This window comes from Mastigoproctus giganteus, chromosome 8 (assembly GCF_048544385.1).
Source record: "Mastigoproctus giganteus isolate SK-2022 chromosome 8, ASM4854438v1, whole genome shotgun sequence".
In the NCBI taxonomy this organism is placed as follows: domain Eukaryota; kingdom Metazoa; phylum Arthropoda; class Arachnida; order Uropygi; family Thelyphonidae; genus Mastigoproctus; species Mastigoproctus giganteus.
The window spans coordinates 34,943,842-34,966,300 of NC_143582.1; the positions used below are offsets into that span (position 1 = coordinate 34,943,842).

The window sequence follows — 22,459 nt, forward strand, 5'->3', positions numbered from 1 at the left end:
ATACTTGGATGGGATGAATGGTTCTGCCTGGCACGCTCCTGAGCCATTTCCAGTCTCTAAAGGAGGTGGTCACCCCTGAAAGCAACATTTGTTTTATCACTTTTGATTTGTAATATTTTGTTTATTTTAATTTTATTTATCATTTTATTGCTTTTAACTCTACAGTTGTCGGTGTATAATTTTAGAACAAAATCTTATCCTGTCTTATTTTATTTTATTATTATTTTAGTAAAGTTTCAGTTATAGATGATTGGTGTATTCCTTTGCAGTTATTGAGTCAGAACTTTCCCAACCACAGAGGCCTATTTGAAGAATTGTTGATATTAGACTTCAATTTTTATAAATTACAATTTTTGAGAAATTGCATGTGTGTGAAGGAAGGTTCCTCCACAAAACAGACGCAGAAGTGATAAACGAGGAAGAGAAAAAGTTAGTTCTGTAAGTTTGGAGTTGGTTAGTGAATGGATGCTGACTGGTTCGGAAGAGAGTGGGGGATTATGGATGCCAATTCAGAATAAGAGTGCACACTGAAGTATCTATAGAATAGGCATGCAGCAGAAACTGACTGTCTACAAGACAGAAAGTAGAGAGACTATACAGGTCATTAATTAAGCTGACTCCCCTTTTTTGAATGGAATCCAAACACTTTGAGATAGAGAGATTTAGGGGGCACCACCCTAGATATGGAAACAACATTCCATGGTAGGATGGATTTCAGATTTGTACAGAGTGAGTAGATGTTTAGAAAAAAAGTAACACCTAAGAGTGAAAGAGAATACCCAGTTTTTTGGATGCAGAAGCAATATTTGTGATGTGCTTATGCCAAGAGAGATAAGAAGTTACGGCAATTCGTAGTAGAGATGTGTGATCTTGTCTAGAAACCAGTGTCATCAGAGAGGAGCAATGGAGCAGTAGACTTTTTTTTTGTGAGAAATAAGGTAGGTAGGTCTGAATATTAGAGGGATGGTAGTTAACTAAGCTTTCTTTGTCCCACTGAAGAATTGCCTGAAGATCAGCATTTAGGCACTTAGAGGAGGATGCTCGAGAAGTTGAAGCCGTTTGTGTAGGAAAACTGCCTGGAAGTCAGGTTTTCTGCTCAAAGTGGCGTCTATTCAAGAGGCCTGAAAAAGCTTATCCACAGATAGGGAAAATTGTAGTTCTATGCAAAGGATGACACCGACACTGCAAACCAAGTTTTCAAACCCAAAATTCAATTATTTCTAGGTAAGGTAAATACTTGTTGACTGCCCTTCATATATGATATTGTAAAGTAATATACTGAAACTTACAAGGGATAGTTAATACTATGATTTTTTAGTGTTTCTCACCAACCATTGAAGTAAAAAACGAAAGACGAAAAACCAAATTCTTAAAATTTTAATATTTACAATAAATTTATTTACAAACAAAACAAAATACCATATTACTGATGATAGCAATTTTAAAATAAGACAACTGTGATATACAGTAAATATACAAGGTGATAATACAAATACCGAGTTTAAAATACAATAAAATATACCAGGTTAAAAGCGCTAAAATACTAACTGAAGCTTTCAAAGGCTTCTGCCTTCTTTCTCAACAGTGTACTTCTATTCTGTGGTGCATCATTAAATACCAGCAGGTTCGCGGTGCGTCTCACGTAAACATATACTGTTCCCATCGGAACCGGAAGTGGCTCGGGAGCTTTTCAGGCAAAAACGTTCATCCCCTCCAAGGATTACCGCCTCAAAGAGGGGATGAATGCGTGTGCCCCTATCTCTATTTATATTATTCTCAATAGAACATAAGCTCTCGAGCCACTTGCGGTCCCAAAATCTATGCGCCCGATCAGTGATGACAGCTTCGTCTGGGGAGATTTGATTTTGCTTCTCCCAGAAATATTCAGCTACGGCGGATTTACCATAGTCTGCATTTCTTATCGCATTTGTGTGCTCCCCCAGACGATCTTTGAGATACCGTTTTGTTTCTCCCACAGAACATTCCCCACACTCCGGGCATTTTCAAAGATTGTCTGGGGGAGCACACAAATGCGATAAGAAATGCAGACTATGGTAAATCCGCCGTAGCTGAACATTTCTGGGAGAAGCAACATCAAATCTCCCCAGACGAAGCTGTCATCACTGATCGGGCGCATAGATTTTGGGACCGCAAGTGGCTCGAGAGCTTACGAATTAGTTATATTGAGAATAATATAAATAGAGATAGGGGCACACGCATTCATCCCCTCTTTGAGGCGGTAATCCTTGGAGGGGATGAACGTTTTTGCCTGAAACGCTCCCGAGCCACTTCCGGTTCCGACGGGAACAGTATACGTTTACGTGAGACGCACCGCGAACCTGCTGGTATTTAATGATGCACCGCAGAATAGAAGTACACTGTTGAGAAAGAAGGCAGAAGCCTTTGAAAGCTTCAGTTAGTATTTTAGCGCTTTTAACCTGGTATATTTTATTGTATTTTAAACTCGGTATTTGTATTATCATCTTGTATATTTACTGTATATCACAGTTGTCTTATTTTAAAATTGCTATCATCAGTAATATGGTATTTTGTTTTGTTTGTAAATAAATGTATTGTAAATATTAAAATTTTAAGAATTTGGTTTTTCGTCTTTCGTTTTTTACTTCAATGGTTGGTGAAAAACACTAAAAAATCATAGTATGAATATACCCAACCCCAGAGGCCTATTTGAAGAAGGGATAGTTAAGTTTGTATCCTCGCATAAAAATTACAATTATAAATATAATATTGCTTGGTTATTTGGACCTTTATTACATATAAACAAATGCAAAAAATACAGGTCCGTACCTTTTTTTCTCGAAACCCCAATGAACTTGGCTTTATTATTTTTTTCCCTCCCCTTTTTCCAATAATGGGCAATTTAAGCACTGTCATAAGATAACGGCAGAATAAAACTCATAATGACACAGTATATACCTTATGTACTTCTGCTGCACCACATACATGGTGAAAAAGTGGGCAACTGAATTCAAGTGGGATGGGTAGTAAAAAATAACCTATGCAGGTGTGCAACCAAGCAAAGCAAATTACCAAGAAAAAACTGATGAAATATATGATACAGTGATAGCAGACTGGGGATTATCAATCCAAAAAACAGTGGGCATAGTTTTCAATAAATGCAAAACATTCTCATGAATCAGACATGATCCACTGGTATCAGCCTGAGCAAAAGCAGGTCAAACAATGCCCTTTAGTAATAGCAAACATCTCAGTTCATCACCTAGAAAGAAGGCAAAAATAGTTCCACTGGCTGGGAGGTTAATAGTGGTAATATTTTGGGATTTCAAAGGAAAAATAACAGTAGAATATGTTCTAACAGGAAAGTATGCTAACCTATTACATTAGATGCCTATCAAGCATGAAAGTAAGGGAATGCTGACAAAAGGTGCCATGCTTCACTAAGACAATGCTCCTTCTCACATCAGTAGTCATAATGACCGAAATGCATCGGGATTGTTATGAAGTGCTGCCACACCAGTCCTTATTCACCAGCTCTGTCTCTGCTGGACTTCATTTTATGAGGGGGTAATCAGAAGGTTCGTACCCTGATCTAGATAAAACAGCAGGAAGATGCCATTTTTAATTTAAGCTGTCTTACATATTCAATAACTAACATGTGAAATTTCATTCCAGTAGGTGATCGTACACCAGAGGTGGAGCCCGGAATTTGAGGAAGGATGCTATGGTTGACAAAGTGGAGTATCTAGCAGTGATCAAGTTCCTGCATTTGCAGAGTGAGAAAGCTCAGGAAATTGATAAAGAAATGAAAGCTGTGTATGGGCAAAATTGTCCATCCTATGACACTGTAAAAAAGTGGAAATGGGAGTTCCACTGCAGTTGTACAAGTGTCTTTGACGAGCCAAGAGAAGGAAGGCCATCAACATCCACAGACAGACGAGCGACAATTCATTCCATTGCAAATTCAGTGGGAATTAGTTATGGGTCTCCCAAAGCATTTTACATGACCATTTGCACAAGTCTAAGATCTCTCCGCACAATGGGTTCCAAGTTTGCTGATGCCTTTGCAGAAGCAATTTCAAGTTCTCGCCAACTGTTGGATTTGTGTAATGCAGATGTTGAGAACTTTTTTTGATCGCTTGGTGACAAATGACGAATGCTGGGTGTGCCAGTATGATCGAGAGACTAATGTCAAAGACATGCATGGACACCGCTTCGATTCGTCTCAGGAAGTCACCAATGAAGTGGAATTGTGGTTTCAGGAAAAAAGTGCAGACTTCTATGATCAAGGCATTAAAAAACTGATCCATAGATGGGAGAAATGTGTTACTATACATGGAGTACATAGAAAAGGATTAAAGTTCCTGTGAAGTTTCACCTTTCTAGGGCTATTATTTCTAGGTAAGAGTACGAACTTTTTGATACCCCATTGTATTTTTGATTGGACAACAATGTAAATTATAATAGTGGATGGCATTTTGCATGGCAAAACTAATACTGGAAAAAAAAAAAAATATATATATATACATACATAATAGCAGAATGCATTGCAGCAGCACAGACTACACTGAATAATAACCAACCACTGTTGCGAGTCCATTGCTTCAGAGTGGGGTAGCAAACTTTTCAATATATTCTCATATGTTATTGTAATAAATTTTTATCAATGCAAAACTAAATTGTGTGAAACTGCAAAAAAACCACCTTTTAACATTCAGTACTGAAAAAATAAAAGTTGTTTATGCAAACTAAGATCAAAAAGTTCAGTATTATCATTAATTTTCTGCAAAAAGAAAGAAAACTAAAAGAAATAAAAAAAAAGTTTTTATTCCTTTTAGTTTTAAATTTAATTGGAAAAAAAAAATTTTTGGACTATATTTTATATTATTTCTGCACTTGTCAAATTGTCGGTCGGTCAGTCATATGCCAGCTACATAACTAAACTTACAATTTAGTGAGTTAAACATGACTAATAATGACAAAAAGGGGGTAATGTACACATGCGAATGCAATTATTCATATTGTAACATTGAGCCTGTACCCCTGCAACAAAAAATTCAGATAACATTTTTGACTGTGGCACTAGTTTATCAGTAGCCAAAATTGCTTACAATGAAGTTGTACATTCCTCTTGTTTCTTGGGGCTTTTCTTAATATGAAATCATATTCTACAACATTGTTATACTATTTTACAGTGAAATAGGTAAGAATTAAGTAGAACAGTTGTTTATATTGATAAGAACATACATTGGTGTTCAAAGAAAGTGCATCACCTAGGAATTTCACACTTCTAATCCTTTTTTTGCGATGGTATGTTAAATTAATGACTAGCATCACAAATAAAAATATAAACAAAAGATATATATTAATAGTTAAGCAAAGCTAAGTAATATTTGACAGGTGCTCTCAAAATATTCCAAAATGAGCATTTGCAACCTTTATACAACAGTTTTGGTAAACATGACAATTATGGCTGAAATGTTATCAGAAGTCCTCAATTTGCTTCAGTTTATCATTTTAAATGGAAAACAAAATGAAAAGTTCACCAGGTGCAAACTAATATTTAGTTGAACCACCTCTGGCCCTGATGACAGTCTCACACCATCGAGGCACTGACAAGATCAATTTCTGGAGATAATCAACCGATAGTTCATGGTTCCAATCATGAATTATGGCTTCCTGAAGTTCACGAAGGGTCTTTGGTTTCTTTCTGGCAATTGCGGATTTCACAAGATGCCAACAGTTCTCTATAGGATTCAGGTATAGGCTGTTTCCTGGCCAGCTAACAGTTGTAATGGACCGTTCTTCCAACCATTTTTTCACCTGTAACAAATGTAAACACATTACTGTCGGACCTCTAATACAGAAATGAAGCTAAAGTAACTACAGAAGTGCCTACTTACACTTTTTGCCAGATGACAAGGAGCAGAGTCGTCCTGAAAGATAGTTACTTGGCAGGTTGAAATGGTCTTTAATGGTTGGCAGCAATTTGCCTTCCAATATAGCCAGGTATCTATTGGCATTTACGGAACTTTTTATAAACTGCAGGTGACTTACCCCGCAATACAAAATGCTCCCCCCCATTTCATTTGGCTGATAGGACATTTCACTGTAGACACCATACAGTCTGGATGGTATTCTTCACCACATCTACAGCGAATCGTTTGTCTCGCATCAGAGACATGCAGGTTGAATTTCTTCTCATCTGAGAAAATAACTGACTTCCACCGCTTGGGGGTCCATTTGACATGCTCTTTACACCAAATTAATCGGGCCTTTTTCATTTTTGTGTGAGGAGGGGCTTCTTCTTAGGATGACAGGCTACATGTCCATTTTTGAAGAGGTGTCTTCTGACTGTTACTGCACTTGCTACCACTGCTGTATGTTCTTCCCATTCTCTTTTCAGCTCAGACGAAGAAGCTTTACGGTTTTTAAGGCATAAGCACTTCAAAATGCAGTCCTGTTTTGGCACAGAGACTCGTTTGCGTCCGGTTCCTTTTTTCTATCAGCAGAACCAGTATTCTTGAGTTTGGAAAGAAATGTACTCACTGTCGACTGATTACAAGACACTCTATAAGCAATATGATGGGAAGAACATCCTTCCTCACACAAAACAACAATAGCACTCTTTCTTCATGGCATCAACTGCAAGTAATTCGCTATCCTCACACAAGCAAGGAATGACTACAATTCTTGCAGAGTGTGCTTATATAGCTGAAAGTAACAGCTGATGCGATATTACATCATCACCTACGCATGTCAATCTTATCTGATGCAATCTGCAAGAAATATTGCCATATACTTAATTATTCGGACGACAATTACAATTTTAAGGGTGATGTTTTTTCTTTGAACACCAACGTAGATGTAATTTTAAAATGAACAATTCTATAAAATAATCCTACTATTAACAAATACTTTTATTAATGTATTATTTAAATAAGTGAGAGTAAAGCAATTGTACTTTGAAACTTTGCAAGTGAAATGTGTGCACTGTCACTTCAAACAGTTTTTTTCTAAATTAATGGCTGTAATAAGAACAGTATGTTTGGATAATAAATTTGCATGTCATTAATAACTATACTGACTGAATTTAAAAATTTTAAAATTTTTAAAGCCATTAAAAAATTTATTTCAGAACAGCTAGAATTACTTTTACTTCTGTCTTATAGCTACAGAAGTGAGGGAGACACAGTAAAGCATATTTTTGCTGGTAATGTTTGGATTTGGAAGTGCAAGCCTTGGACTGTTTGCAAATGAAAATGGGGCTAGCATTGAAAAGACCACTGAAACTAGCAATTTTTAATACTACACGCAAAAGCTACAATATTTCTTCATTACAATTAAAATGTTTTAGGCAAGTAGCGAAAAGCTCACATGAATGTTTAATTTTGTACGAGGAACTATTTATGAAATCATTTTGATCTTACTAGTGTCATAAAGTGATTGGGAATCTTTATCTGTAGTATGATAAAATTCTAATGTTCATTCTCATATGTTATATACTTTATTAGTTACATCCAAATCACAAAAGTTATAATTCAGAGGTATTTTATCATAATTTTTGTGCTTAAGAAAACAAAAGCACATACCTACATATTCTACAAGCATTAAAATAAAATAAAATACCTGAATCTACATTCATGTGAATGCAGATGATCTGGCAAAGCTGGTCTTGAAATAATGACAACACCAGGAAAATATATTTGGTACATAATCAGTCTGTCGTGCACATGAAGGATAAAGAAAATGTTCAGTTACGAGACTTACCAGGCGAACTTTTATCCAATGTGCAATTCACACAATGTAACAATGACCGTACATCATGAATGTACTGTACTAAAAATAATCCACGCTTCGGCAACAGAAAATGCTTTTTAAGTAATTTTAATTGTTTAATCATTTTCTGTGAAGCAGCATCCATGAAGAAACAAACTGCAGCTGCACACAAAATTTGTGGTGTCAACATTCTCATGAAAAATACTTATGAGGGTGAGGTGGGAATATAAAAAAAAAAAAAAAAAAAAAAAGAGACAGAGACAGAAAGAGAAAAGTCAGGAATATACAAATTAACTTAAAAATATTAATATTCATTCAAACAAGTAGCAGTAACATAATACTGCTGGGCTGGAAAAACATATCACTGTCCACAAACTACTAATAGTTTGACCAGATGCCATCTAAAAGGTTTCTTCAGTCTATGTAGCAAGCTGTGAGTTGTATAGCACATCAAACAAAAGTTCAGCCAAAATAATGTGAATGTCATATTTTACATGGTTTCATTCTGCAAGCAGAAATCCATCCTACAGCTCACTTCACATATACTTGAAGATGAATCTACAAGGGAATGATAAAATTTTATTCACATATCTCAACTTTCAGTAATGGTATCAGTGGGAATCTCACTGTCCATAGCTTCAGCTGGTTCCTTCAAGTCAGCATTTTCTGTTTCTGTGAGGTCATTTTGCGTGGTGTTAGATTCTCCATTTGTATCTACCTCTTCTGTGACAAGTTTCTTAGATACTTCTTCAATATTATTCTGCTTCTTCTGTTCATGGTCATCTGTAGACTCTTTATCATTTGAAATAACATTAACATGACTTCTACTTGGGGTTTTCCTATCCTTGCTTTCTTTATCATACACTTCATGCCCATCATTCTCACTATGATCCTCATCTCTCTCTGGACTGGGCAAATCAAATCTGCTTTTTCGGGGATGAGGATGGTCAGATCTGCTTCTATCAAACTCCCTCCTATCACGCCAGTTATCATGTCGATTATAGCCTTCAAAGTTGTCTGAATCTCTGCGCCGATCATCTCTAGACCTTCTCTCATCTGGTTGCCGATCAAATCTGCTTTCTCTCTCCCGATTCCAATCTCGCCTAAACCTACCTTCATATTCCTCCCGATCATAAGAGCGTCTATCATAATACTGTCTTCTTCCAAAATGACCACTGTTCCCTCCTCTCTCTCGACCCCCGCCAAATGGGGGTTGTTGTGGAGAGTTCCACCTTGGATGACCTCTGCGAGAACCACCCATTCCCATTCGAGGTCCTGATCCTCCCGGTCTTTGAAAGTCCATATCTGGTCTTGGTCCGAAGTTTCTAGGACCACCCATACGGTGAGGATAAGGAGTACCTGGATGACCTCCAGGTGGAAAGGAGCCTCTTCCTGGTCCACGAACTGGATTCATTGCATGTCCAGACCCAGGTGTAGGTCCTCGCATTCTTGGTTCTAAAAGTCCCTTTCCCATACGTACCCCTGGAGGACCATGAAATCGGGAAGGTGGGGGGGTTCTAAACATCTCATCTTGTGGAATTCTAGGAGGTGGTACATCATAAGGTTCATGATGTGGACCACCATACATATCTTGTGATGACATATCATGCATAGCTGATGCTCCATCAGGCATATTTTCTGAATTGTTTCTGTCTTGTGATGATCTTGGGGATTCTGACATAATTCCTGGTCCTAACTGATTATTTTTAATAGGAGACTGTGCAGAAATATTTAATCCACTTCTTGGCGTAGCTGCAGATTCTGAAGAGCCAGTGTACTGCTGATTTGAAGAATTGGGCATAGTATGTGAATTATCGATTGCACCTTGTGGTAACCTGGTAGGTAATGGAAGAAGTCCACCACCTGTGTTTGGTGGTGGTGGAGGAGGAGGTGGTGCTACATGAGAACCAGGACGCTGAGGAATTTGATTATCTGCAAAAGGAAGTGGAGGTTGGTGATTATCTGAAAAGGGGGGCTGTGGATTTAAACCAAATCTAACTGGTAGTGGAGGTTCTCCCTGCTGGTTGTTAATAGTTGTAGGTGGCATAAGATTACCCTGCACAGCATTAACATTAGAATTATATCTCAAGTCAGAATCATTATAATTAAGATATGGGTTACTTTTTGGCAGCCAGAGTGATGGTTGTATTGTTGTGGTCACAACATTTGGCATACCTGTAGCTTGACTAGGTGGTCTCATAGGAGGAGGAAATCCAAAACCAACTGGAGGTGGAAATGGTGGTGGTGGAACTGCTGAAGATGACACAGGTGGGGGTACTGACAAAATAGGTAAATTTGGTCTTGATGGTGGCAAACTTAGCATTTGTGCCATATGGCCAACAGATGGTACTGAAGAGGCTATTGTATATGAAGATGTCTGAGGTAAGATATTTCCTGGAGTCTGCAATGTTTGAATACTGTTAACTGGTTGTTGAACGGCAAGACTAGTACCCTCTTCTTCAGTAGGCGTAGCATCCCCAGCAGATATAGCAGGTGGAGCTGAAGAAACAGCAGGGGAATCGAGAGATTCACTAGATGTTGGTACACCTGAAGCAAGAGCAGCAGACACTGGTGGTACCGATATGTTTAATGGAGGAGTTGGTGGAACAGCATTCATAATTGGCAATGGCTGTCCTCCAAGAACTGTCTGAGATGGAGGTGGTGGCTGGACCATCATCATTGGTACTGGTGGCGGCACTCCAACTGGAACAGGCATAACCATGGGCTGAGATGGTAGAAGACCTGAAACAGTAAGTTGGTAAATTGAATAAAATCAATAAGTTTAATAGGATATTTCATAGTGATCAAGCATAATTAATTTATCCTATTAACAGATAAATACAGTAAACCCCCGCTATTCGCGGTATCTGTATTCGCGGTTTCGCGTATTCGCAATCGCCGATTTAATATAAAATGAAACCTAAAAAAATGTGAATTTTAAAGCGCCATGAATATTTTCCGCCATAAAAAAACATGGGCGTGGCTAAAATTATCTTTCCCGGTCAAAACAGTGCTCAGTGGGTGGGGGGAGAGGGGTGACAAAATCGTGAGCGTGGATGTTTCTCGCTAATCCTTGTTCAATATGTGTTATGCGCTTGTTATGGAAGGTTTCGTCGTTTGCTTTTAATTTATATGCTTATAAATTGAATAAATTTATCAATTTATAAATTGATATGCTTACAAAAGTGATAAATCTACCGTTTTGCAGTGTAAAACAGACTTTTTCGAGTGTGTTAACGGAAGAAAGTGACTTTATTGTGGACAAGTTCTTTCTAACCCCTACAAAAATATGACTATGAATAACAAGAGAAATGTGAAAATATCAAAGAAGGTGATGACATTAGCGAATAAAATTGAGTTATTAGATAAAATTTCTAATGGTGAAAGTGTCTCCTCAGTGGCAAAACATTATAAAATCAATGAGTCAACGGTACGATCAATCAAAAAATCGGAAGAAAAAATCCGCCGTAGTGTCCATGAAAATGCGCTAATTGCTTCAAAAATTTGCTCTGTAACTCGTGATGTTAAATTAGAAAAAATGGAAAAAGCTTTAAACCTGTGGATAGAAGACCGAACTCAAAATAAAATTCCGTTAAGTTCACTCATCATTCGCGAAAACGCAAAACTCCTTATCAACGCTTTAGCGAAACTGGTGATAGCACTGGCGGGATAGGTTTTTTAGCTAGCAAAGACGCTGGTTTGAAAGATTTGTTTGAAATTTCTAATAAATATTACATTTAATATTAAATTGTTTCTTATTTTCATTTCGATGCCATATGCTTGCATTTCACTATGTACTGTCTATGTACATAGTCATATTATGAAGGTACATATAATACATACATAGACAAAATTTTAGACTAGTTTTTCTTATATACTTTGGAACGGAACCCCTTTATTACTATGGGAGCCATAACTCAGTATTCGCGTTTTCGGTATTCGCGGCATTTCTCAGGAACGTAACCTCCGCGAATAGCGGGGGTTTACTGTATTCAGAATATCACAGTTCTTCATATATTTTTTCTACATATCTATCAATAATTGCACACAGACATATACACAATGACAGCTGATATTAATGAGCAAAACAAATTAAAGACAGCTTTTCAAATCATATTCAAGGTCATGAGAGTCTGCCAAGGTGCTAAATCATTGGAGATAAAACACTTAAAAATAGCATGTGTGTACGCACCAAAGATGTTTTTTGTGAAAACATCTTTGGCGGCACACACTAAATTTTGGTGTCTGACAGTCAGTGTTTGGCCCGTTGTCAAAAACATGAGCATAAAATGGACTGAAGTAAAACCGATTGGTAATGAAAATGTGAGAGGAAATGACATCATTTGCGATATTTCTGTCTCGCATTTTCGCTACCAATCGGTTTTACTTCAGTCCGAAATAATGATGTAAGGTTTTATGCTCTCACCTGCTACTTACTCTACCGAATCAATATTAGTGACTGCATTAGTGTCATTAACAGAAATGATGCAATATGCGTCATTTTCACATCGCATTTTCATAACAAACTGGTTTTACTTCAGTCCAAAATTTAGTAGTTTTTCACATCAGAAACATCTGACATACTGTGTAATGAGCTTATAAGTTAGGTACAAAATGTTTCTATCTAGTCTTTTCTATATTATGTTTTTAATTGTGCATAAATATGGAATGATGATTTCGATTATACCTTCCCCCACCCCAACCAGATTCAAAAGCTTATACCAGCTCCTTCTTGTAGCTTTAAGTTCATATAATTATTTTCATTTTAAGTTGATATGTGTATCATAAATTGTTACTTTTATAAGTGGTTTTCAGATTTGGAAAACAAATAATAATAACCTACTCAAAAGTGTCTACTGGTATTCCTTCAGGATGACTTGAACAGGCTTCAAGAAGGGTCAGAAAAGTGGCACTTTTGTTTTAATGAAGCAAAATGCAAGGTCTTACATTAGGGGAATAGCAATCCCAAAATAACTTAGATCACTTGGTGGGATTGACATGAAAACAGTAGAGGAAGAAAGGGAACTGGGAGTTATGATATGGGCAGATATGAAGTTCTCTGAGCAGTGTAAACAAGCAGACAGGAAAGCCTACGGTGATGATGGTGTACCATGATAATTTATCGAAAAATATCCTATAGAGATAAGGAGGTCATAACCCCACTGTAAAAGGCAATTGTAAGACTGCAGTTAGAATAGTGCATCCAAGTATTGAGAATTCATCTGAAAAAAGACACCGAGGTTCTTGAAAGGGTCCAAAGATGGGTATCTCACATGGTGAGACCAGCAAGAGGGTGACCATACACGGAAAGACTTTGATTATGTGGGCTACAAAGCTTGGCTATCGGGTAACTTAGAGGGAACCTGAATGAGATTTATAAGGTGCTGAGTGAGTTTAGAGAAATGAAGGCAAAATTTTCACATTTATAAACAATTCCAGAATTAAGGGACATAAATTCAAATTGCAGGGTAAGAGGTTTAGACTAGGCTTAAGAAGATTTCTTTTAGCTGTTGATTTCGTATGTTGTTCATTACTGGAACAAATTGCTCCCACAAGTAGTTGGGGCTGACGAGAGAGTTTTAAGAAATTCAAAGGTCAACTGGACAGTTACTTAGGTTATTTTCTTATCTACTTTTTATTTATTTATTGGCCAGTGCAGCAAAAGCGCAGCTTCCTTCCTTGCAACATATAGCTAATATTAATAATACAAGGCACATATATATAATTTAAATAAAATATATTTCTATATTTAACTTAATCTATTCCAACTAATGTATTTAAAGTTTATTACCTGGTGGTAATGGCATTCCAAACTGTGGCTGAACCAACGGTGGCATCACCATGGGCAAATTTACTGAAGACGTCACAGGAGGAAGAGGTGGCGGAATGCTTGATGTATCCATTGGTACTTCTTCATTCATTTTATCCATATGTACATCTGAAATAATATCTTTAGGTAATTTTGCCTCAGCTGCTGCAACTTTTTCTTTCTCTCGAAGTTTTCTTTGTTCTAAAGAGGGAAGAAAGGTAAAAGATGAATATCAGCTCTTCTTGCTGCAGCCATGAGAAATGGTGTGTATATGGAAAAAAATTACTGATAACACCAATAGCAAATAGGTATTTGAAATGAAATTAATGAATGCAGCCATGAGAATATAAAAGAGTACACAACAAAATAATTCTTTTAATATATAAATTCTGAAAATGGAATTTTAGCTCTTTATCGTTTTAGTTAAAAAAAAAAAAAAAAACCACCATGGCTGAATGAAAGTAAGCTACAGGCATTCTTCACTTGGCACCCTTCACTGGGATGTAAAATCAGAGCCACTTCTCCATATAACAATATTTACTGTAGCAGAAACATTTAACATTTTAAATATAAACTTTGTATACATAAATTATAGGATAAAATGTAAGTACAATATACAGTAAGTTCAATAAAATGCAGGAAAACCTTACCTTAAAATTATGGAACTTTATATGTATACAGTATTTAGAAAAACATTGCAATATTGTTGATTTTCATATTGCCAAAAGCCATTAAATGCAGTGTAAACCTGGTGCCTGCCTGAATCCAGTCTTTATAGAAACCCCAATTTTGTTTTCAACAAAAAGTTTTTCCAATAGCTTTTCACTTTCTTTGCATTATTAGCACTAGCTGACTCACTTGATCTTTGAGGCATGAGGAGTGAGAAATGAAAGTATCTATGGTAAGCTAAAATCAATCACTTGTACGCAAAATGCACATAAACCAAAAACAACAGCATTGTTGAGTGATTGTTGGCTATCAAGCTCTGTGCAGTTAAGAGTTTTATAAACAGCACTTCAATAAACTTCAGCTAATTAGAATCCCCTGAGTTGGCAGTCCCTTTTCAGTAACACTGCCAGGTGGGATGACATATAAAGCATATATTTCTGAAATATGCAAGAAATGGTACATTGACCACTTTGATATGTTTTTCTCAAATAGCATTAAATGATCATAACATTTTGCAGCCATGGAAAAAGCAGATACAAAAAACTCAATACAGATGTAAATTACCAATTAACATGAAAATTAACTTTTGGGTCAATAAAATAAACATAATTTCTTCCTGTCATAAATTGGAAATGCTTTGAATCATTTCTAGTTTGTCTAGCAATTCAGCCATTTTCTCATTACTTACAGTATCAGTTAAATTTAAACCAACAAACATCCCACTGAAGGCAAGTAATGTGAACTGCAGATGATCACAAAAATGATTTTTTTCTGATGGGGCTCTCCAAGGCACCAAACACCACCTAATAGGTAACTTCTCGCAAGATGTTTTGGGGTGCAGAGTGCAACTTTTGGGGAGGAGTATTAAAATATTCAAGTACTATAGCAAACAAGTACTGAGTGAACCATACTACAGCAGGAGACAACTGTATAGACCAAAGATTTCCAACCTTTTTGACCCACAGAGCCCTTTTTAGAATCAATTTCTATGGAGGAGCCCCTTTGGCTTACCCTATGTTTTCAAGCTAATGGTGTTTAAGAGTAGTGTTACAGGGGGGGGGGAACAAGGGATAGATAATAAGGGAGTGTAAAGTAGAGATATTTAAACAATTGTACAATGCCCACGCAATAAAATTATATTTTACAGTAAGCCTAAATTAAGACATAACATAAATATTTAATGAGACACCTGTGGTTGTATTTTATTTATGTTTCTAATTCTTTAATTTCATTCAATTTTTAGCTATTTTATTTTCCTGGAGCGGCCACAGAGCCCGTGGGAAGTGTACGTGGAGCCCTTAGGGCTCCACGGAGCACAGGTTGGGAACCACTGGTACAGACAATTCAGTAGCTGAGGAGTGAGTATGATGTTTTATTTTCATCCTCACCGCAGCCCCTGGCTGTCAATGTCAAGAGCCCATTATTATTAACCATGGTTTTGCTAATTACAATTTTTTTAAACATTTATAATAGATCTCTTTACATAATATTTAGTTTTTCATAACTTTATGTATGTTATAACAGTTTTCATTTCAGTTAATCTCCAACCATTTCTTTTCTTTTCTTCTACAGTATCTTCTACCTTTCAAATAACCTTCCTGTTTTGCTTAATTACAACTTTCATTTTTTACGTTATGGTTATGTGTATGTATGTATATACCCCGATGAGCCAAAACAACATGACCACCTACCTAATATGATGTTGGTCCTCCACGTGCAGCCAAAACAGCTCGTACCCAGCCTGATGAGGCATGGACATGACAAGATTTCGAAATGTGTCTTGTGGTAACTGGTACCAACGTGTAATCAGCAGATCCTTCAACCCTTGTAAGGTCCGTGGTTGAGCCGCCGCAGATCGGAGGCTCAACCACGGACACAAACCACAGATGCTCACTAGGATTGATGTCTGGGGAATATGGAGGCTAGGCCAATACCTGGAAGTCTTCCACACGTTCCGCAAACCAGCCTTGAACAATCCGGGGAGTGTGGCATGGCGCATTATCCTGCTGAAAGATGGCACCACCAGAGGGGAAGACCATTGCCATGAAAGGGTGTACCTGGTCAGAAATGATGTTTAGGTAGGTGGGAGATGTCAGAGTGCATGGCACATGGATGACTGGGCCCAGTGTATCCCAGCAGAATATCTGCCACTGGCTTGTTTTTGTCCCATGGTGCATGCAGGTACAATCACTTCCCCAGGTAAATGACGCACATATCCGGCTGTCCACATGGTGCAACAGGAAACATGATTCATCGGACCGGACGACCTTTTTCCAATCACTCAAGGTCTAGTTTCAATGCTCACATGCCCATTGTAGGCACTGTTGCAGGTGAACCATGGTTAGCATGGGCACTCGTAGCATGTGGCTACGCAGCCCCATTTTCAGCAGGGTTCGATGTACTGTGTGTTGTGACACATTACTCCCATCACCAACATTCCAATTACCAGAGAGTTGCACTACAGCTGCCCTTCCGTTGCCATGTACCATCCGTGAGAGCCTTAATTCAACCTTGAGCAGCGATGAGCCGTGGTCATCCAACACCTAACCCGGCTGTTTGTGCGTTTCCCCCTCCTTGGACCACTTTCGGTAGGTACTAACCACGGTTGACCGCGGGCATCCCACCAGCTGTGCCATTTCAAATATGCTCTGACCCAGTCGTCTGGCCATTACAATTTGGCCTTTGTCAAACTCGCTTAAGTCCGCTGCCTTTCCCATCTGAAGAACAAGAGTAACACTGATTAACGATGCTCAGTATCAGGTGTTTTTTATACCATGTGTTGACCCGCACCGTAGTTCACCTGCAGTTGCTTCGGTTAGCATGATGATTTGCTGGTCACAATGTTCTGGCTCATTAGTGTAAACTATTTTGGCAAAAGTAACTGGATACCTGCATATTTTGAAGAACACTTTATTGACACAACAGTTAATTTGTCAGCCCACCATAGGCCAAAATTATACATTAGATCCTCACCATATTTTAAATAACAAGGAGGATATATTTTAGTCTATTCCTCCTTCAACACAGTATTCAATTCATCTACTGACTGAAGATGTATTGGCCTGGCCTGAAGCGGTTGCTCCAGTTCATCTGAAAGGTGTTCAGTAGGGTTAAATCCTGGGCAGGTCATTGAACCTTTTGCATGTCAATTTCTTTGTACTAAGTCAGTAGAGAACATGCAGTATAACATTATGAACTGTTATGCTGAAACAGAAAGGAGTCTTCCATACAATGCTGACATAGTGTAGGAAGGAGTCTTCCCCACAATGCTGACATAGTATTTATTAGCTGGGTTGGAAAACTGATAGCTTGGGGGGGGGGGGGGGATACACAGACTAATAGATTAACAGCAGCCGCTGGCAGAGGTAAAAGTGCACTGCTTCTATTGTAATGAGCACCAACCTGGAAAACAAGGTGCAGCGGATTTCAGAGACTGCTGGGAGTCACTGCAGAACAATTAAGTACATGGGCTGTGTTAGGGTAGCTAGAATAAGAAAAGGAGCATATATACTCGTGTGTATACCAATGCTAGGAGTTTTGGTAAACAAATTTGATGTATTGGTCAAAACATCAAAGGCAGATATTGTTGCTATATCAGGCATGTTGTGTCACACAGATACAGTCAGTTCTGATATAACACGCATTTTGGCAAAGCGAATTTGCTACAACGCGACTGATATATTAGGGAAGCAATGCGGGTATAATGCGATTTTCACGCTGGTGATTTCGTCTGCGAGTAACATCAGGGCACCAAGCTGAACACAGTAACCTGCACAGCAATACATACAAGTTTATGAAGCTTAAAAAATGTGTGGCGGCTATATTTCTCATTTATTATAGTTGTATTGGTCGGAGACACACTGTTGTCATTCGCTGTATTCACAAGATAACATGTGATATTATAGGCCGACTCATGTTTTCAGGAGCTCACATTTTTCAGTTAAAACAGAAATTTCATGAGGCGTGATATCGTGAACAGATGAGCATATTTCTGGAGATCACTATGATAAAACAATAAAAACAATTTGCAGTTCTCGGTTTATTGGGCTTTTCTGTTAGTGCAATCTAATTATAAATGGGCAGCAAACTGGATCTTATTGTATTTGCGATAATATCGATAGCTGAATTTCTGTGGGTTTTTACGTTATTTTAGTGAAATGTGTTTTCCCTTCCATAAAATCTTCAATCATATTAAAAACAAGTAAATTTTCAAAATCTCTTCATTCCTATTTTTTAAGCTTCCTATTTTTAATATGTGAAATTGTTACTGGGTATCTCACTTGTGCAATTTGTGCATGCTGTGTTCGTCGTTATTGATTGCTAATCTTTATTGCTGATTTTTAAATTTTTAAATTTTAGATTTTTAAATTTTACAATCCAAAAAAAAGTCAGTGAATAGAAATATTAATTAGTATGTATATATTACATTGCTATATGCACTGTAATATTTATTTATTAAAAATTTAAGATGTTTAAACCTGTGTTAGCAATTTCATTAGATTTCTAACTTTTTTTAGTGTTTTACTTACCACATTGAACATTTTTGAGTGCTCTGCCCATATATCTATTTTCCCCATAAGCTCTGTTGTTTTTAATGTACGAAATGCCACAATGCAATGATTTTTAGGTTCGCGTTACAGCAGAACTGACTGTATAAGGAATGCAGAATTGGAATTTACAATATTTAAAGAAAGGATAGGATAGGAAGGAAGGAGAGGTTATGCTATTAGTTAAGAAATGCATAAAATCTAAGGAAGTGCAGCCAGTTTATATGGGTGGACAGTGCAGTATTGAGCCAGCTTGGTGGGACAAACACTGGCAAATCAAAATTGAGAGTAGGAGCGGGTTATAGGCCTAATGACTCAGATGAATATAATGAACAACTATACAGAGAAATAGAGTGGGCAAATAAATCAGATTGTCTTATAATGGGGGAATTTTAATTTCCCAGATATTGGCTGGAACTTGTCAGTTGGTCACTGATACACTAGCAAGGCTTTTGTGGATTTATTGGATGATTGTTTTCTACAGCAGCATGTTCGGGAGGCAACTAGAGGGAGTGATACTCTTGATCTGGTTATCAGTAGTAATAATTCATTCATTAAGAATCTGCAAATAAAGGAACCACTAGGTGGCAGTGATCACAGTGTGCTAATGAGGGATTTACTCAGAGGTAACTACCATCAGGGGTAAAGGGTAAGGTTTTGCTTTCGTAAAGGTGACTATGGTGGTCTGATACAGATTTTAAATTCTATACAGTGGGACCAACTGATAATGTTACCAACAGCAAATCCTAAGTAGGAAGCATTCAAAGAGTTAATCTTGGAAGCTACTAGGCTTTTCATACAAACTAATAAATATTGTTCAAGGTTTAGGCCTAAATGGATGTCAGATGAACTAATCAGAAATGTGGCAGAGAAGAAAAATGCATGGGATATATATATATTAACAGGTGACACAGAAGCCTATGGTAGATATAAGCTGGTTTGTAATCAAGTCACAAAGGAGATTAGGCAGGTAAAGGCAGATTACAAGAAATCTTTAGCAAAGGATGAAAAGAAAAACAGCAAAGAGTTCTTTATTTATGTAATCAGATCAGTGCACTTGATATTGATGGTTCAACTGTTGATGATTCTGCTCAGGTAGCTAGCAAACTTAATGAGTATTTTGCATCTACATTTAAACTTGAGGAGTTATTCAGGGAGGGGAATGCCAGAGGTGTATTAAACTCTAGCAGTGAGCTAAATGATTTTGTAATAATTAAGAGCAAAGTGGAGCAGAAACTGTTGAAGATAAACATAAGAAAGGCACCTGAGGTGGATGGGATCTACCCAGTTATATTAAAGGAAGTATGCAAACCCTTAGCCATAATTATGAGAGCTTCCTTGGACTCAGGGGAGTTACCCATGGACTGGAGATGTGCATATGTGACCTCAATTCTTAAAGCAAGGTCAAAGGGTGACACAGGTAATTACGACCCGTCAGTCTAACTTCTGTTCCAAGGAAAATAATGGAGTCACTGGTTCAGGAAGCGAAGCACGATCTAGACAAGACTGTAGTTATAGTTACGACACAGCATGGGCTTGTTAAGTGGAAGTCTTGTCTGACCAATTTGATTGGATACAATGATGTAGTCACAAAGGAACTGGATGCAAAGAATAATTTTGATTTAATATATACTTGGATCTTAGGAAGGTTTTTGATACTGTTGCACTTGGAGGCAAATTGCTGCTATGGATAAACAGTTATTATTTGTTATTTTTTTGGTTTTTAGGAGCATTAGCAACTAAGGCCATATTGCTCCGATGGATAAAGGGATGGTTGAGTAGGAGAAGACAGAGTGGTAATCAATGGACACTGCTTTTTGTGGACTAATGTTATTAGAGGAGTTCCCCAGGGTTCAGTGTTGGGTCCATTGTTGTTTTCTGCATTTATTAATGATACTCATGAAGGTATATCAGACAATGTCCAAGTATGCAGATAATACAAAGGTTGGCAGGGTTGTTAATGATAGTAACGGCAATGTGCTATTGCAACTGAAGTTTAACATTGAAAATGTAAAGTACTGCATATGGGCAGCAGTAACCCAAGAATAACGTATCAACTGTGTGGTAATACACCCAGGGTGGTAGAGAATGAAAAGAACTTGGAAGTAACTGTGCAGTCAGATATGAAGTTTTCTGAGCAGTGCAGATGGTCTGCAAGAGTAGCTCATGGTGTCTTGTCAATGATATACAGGAATTTTTCTAGCAGGGATAAAGTGATTATCCCCTTGTATAAGGCAATGGTCAGGTCACACCTTGAGTACTGTATACAGGTCTGGAGGCCTCATTTTAGGTAGGATATAGAGCAGCTGGAATGAGTACAGAGGAGGGCAACAAGATTAGTGAATGGAACAAAGGGTTGCTCTTACAAAGAAAGGCTTAAGTTTTGCAAATTACAGTGTCTGGAGACTAGGCGCCCGCAAAGTGATCTGACTGAGGTATATAAGGCTTTGAATTGTTGTTGTTGTTTAATTTTTAGGAGCATTAGCAACTAAGGCCATATTGCTCCAGGAATATACAGTGGTCATTCCCTGACCTTTCCCGCATCCTCCGTATTTGGTGGTGATGCGCTTGAACCCCGAAAGGCTTTGAATGGCTTGAGCAAGCTCAATTCTAATGGAATTCTTCCTCTTGCTCAGATAATTCAAATCAAGGAAAAAGACAGTTGCAGAATAGATGTGCAGAAATTTGTCTTTAGCCAGTGGGTGGTTGATTTCTGGAACAAACTTCCATCTGTCATTGTAGAAGTGGACAGCTTAAATAAATTCAAGACAGAACTAGACAAACATTTAGAACAAGTGGATGGGTGAAATCGTTTTTTTTTTGGCTGATGCTGTATAAGCTTGCTTTCTTGCAAAATATGCTTCTGCTAATGCTAAGAGCAGAGTTGTTCAGAATGTCAGTGTATTGCATAGTATTCACTGTTCCAGCAATTACAAATAATGGTCCAAATCACAAGAAACAACACTAGGCAGTGAAAGCACCTCCTCTAAACTTCACAGTTGGAATGACATACTATTATAATGCTCTATAGGCACAGATCCAAACATAGCAATTGGATCAGGAAAACCATGTACCATAACACAGCTTTTAATGTTTTAAGGATTTATTATGATATGATTGATGTCCCAGTACTAATATCAGTTTCTGTTGCCTCCCTAAACTCTTAATTAACAGCAGTGCTTTTTTTGGGACAGTATGCAACGGTACGGCATACCAGCACCTTTATTAACAGTGACGTGTGACATTTGGATGCAATGCACTTCGAAATTTGTAATACTGTATTCCGTAAATTTTTTTCACATGTTTACCTACTATTCAAATAAGCTTAAAATTATTTAACTAAATTTGCATTTTTTACTGTCTATCAAGATATTTACTATATAAAACTGTATAACCGATTTGATAATTCTAAATTACTCAGTTGGACCTCTGTTTAACGAAGTCCTTTTATTGTGAGTTACAGTATTTTGAATTCCCCTTGGAAGTTACATTTAAAATAGTTTTCTTTGAACGAAGAAAATTTTCATATAGTGAACGGATTAGGAGACAATTAACTCGGTACGCACTGTTCGCATTTCTGACATTTAGGCAATTAGTGCTGCTGCACGAATTAAGAGAACTAAAGGGATTACCATTCTACAACTTGGTGGTACCTGGTAAAACCTATCTGACTACC

General features: G+C 37.5%; 1 protein-coding gene across 1 annotated transcript in view; it reads right to left on the reverse strand.

The window, feature by feature from the left end:
* Positions 1 to 7,995: 7,995 nt before the first annotated feature.
* Positions 7,996 to 22,459, reverse strand: part of Isha (Insulator su(Hw) mRNA adaptor) — a 407,431-nt gene continuing 392,967 nt past the window's right edge. Inside the window, exons 14-15 of the mRNA XM_090379842.1 lie at positions 13,550 to 13,768; positions 7,996 to 10,500 (exon numbers count right to left, since the gene is read on the reverse strand). Coding sequence (XP_090235968.1) covers positions 8,351 to 10,500; positions 13,550 to 13,768 — 2,369 coding nt within the window. The 3' untranslated portion in view covers positions 7,996 to 8,350. The remainder of the gene's footprint in view (positions 10,501 to 13,549; positions 13,769 to 22,459) is intronic.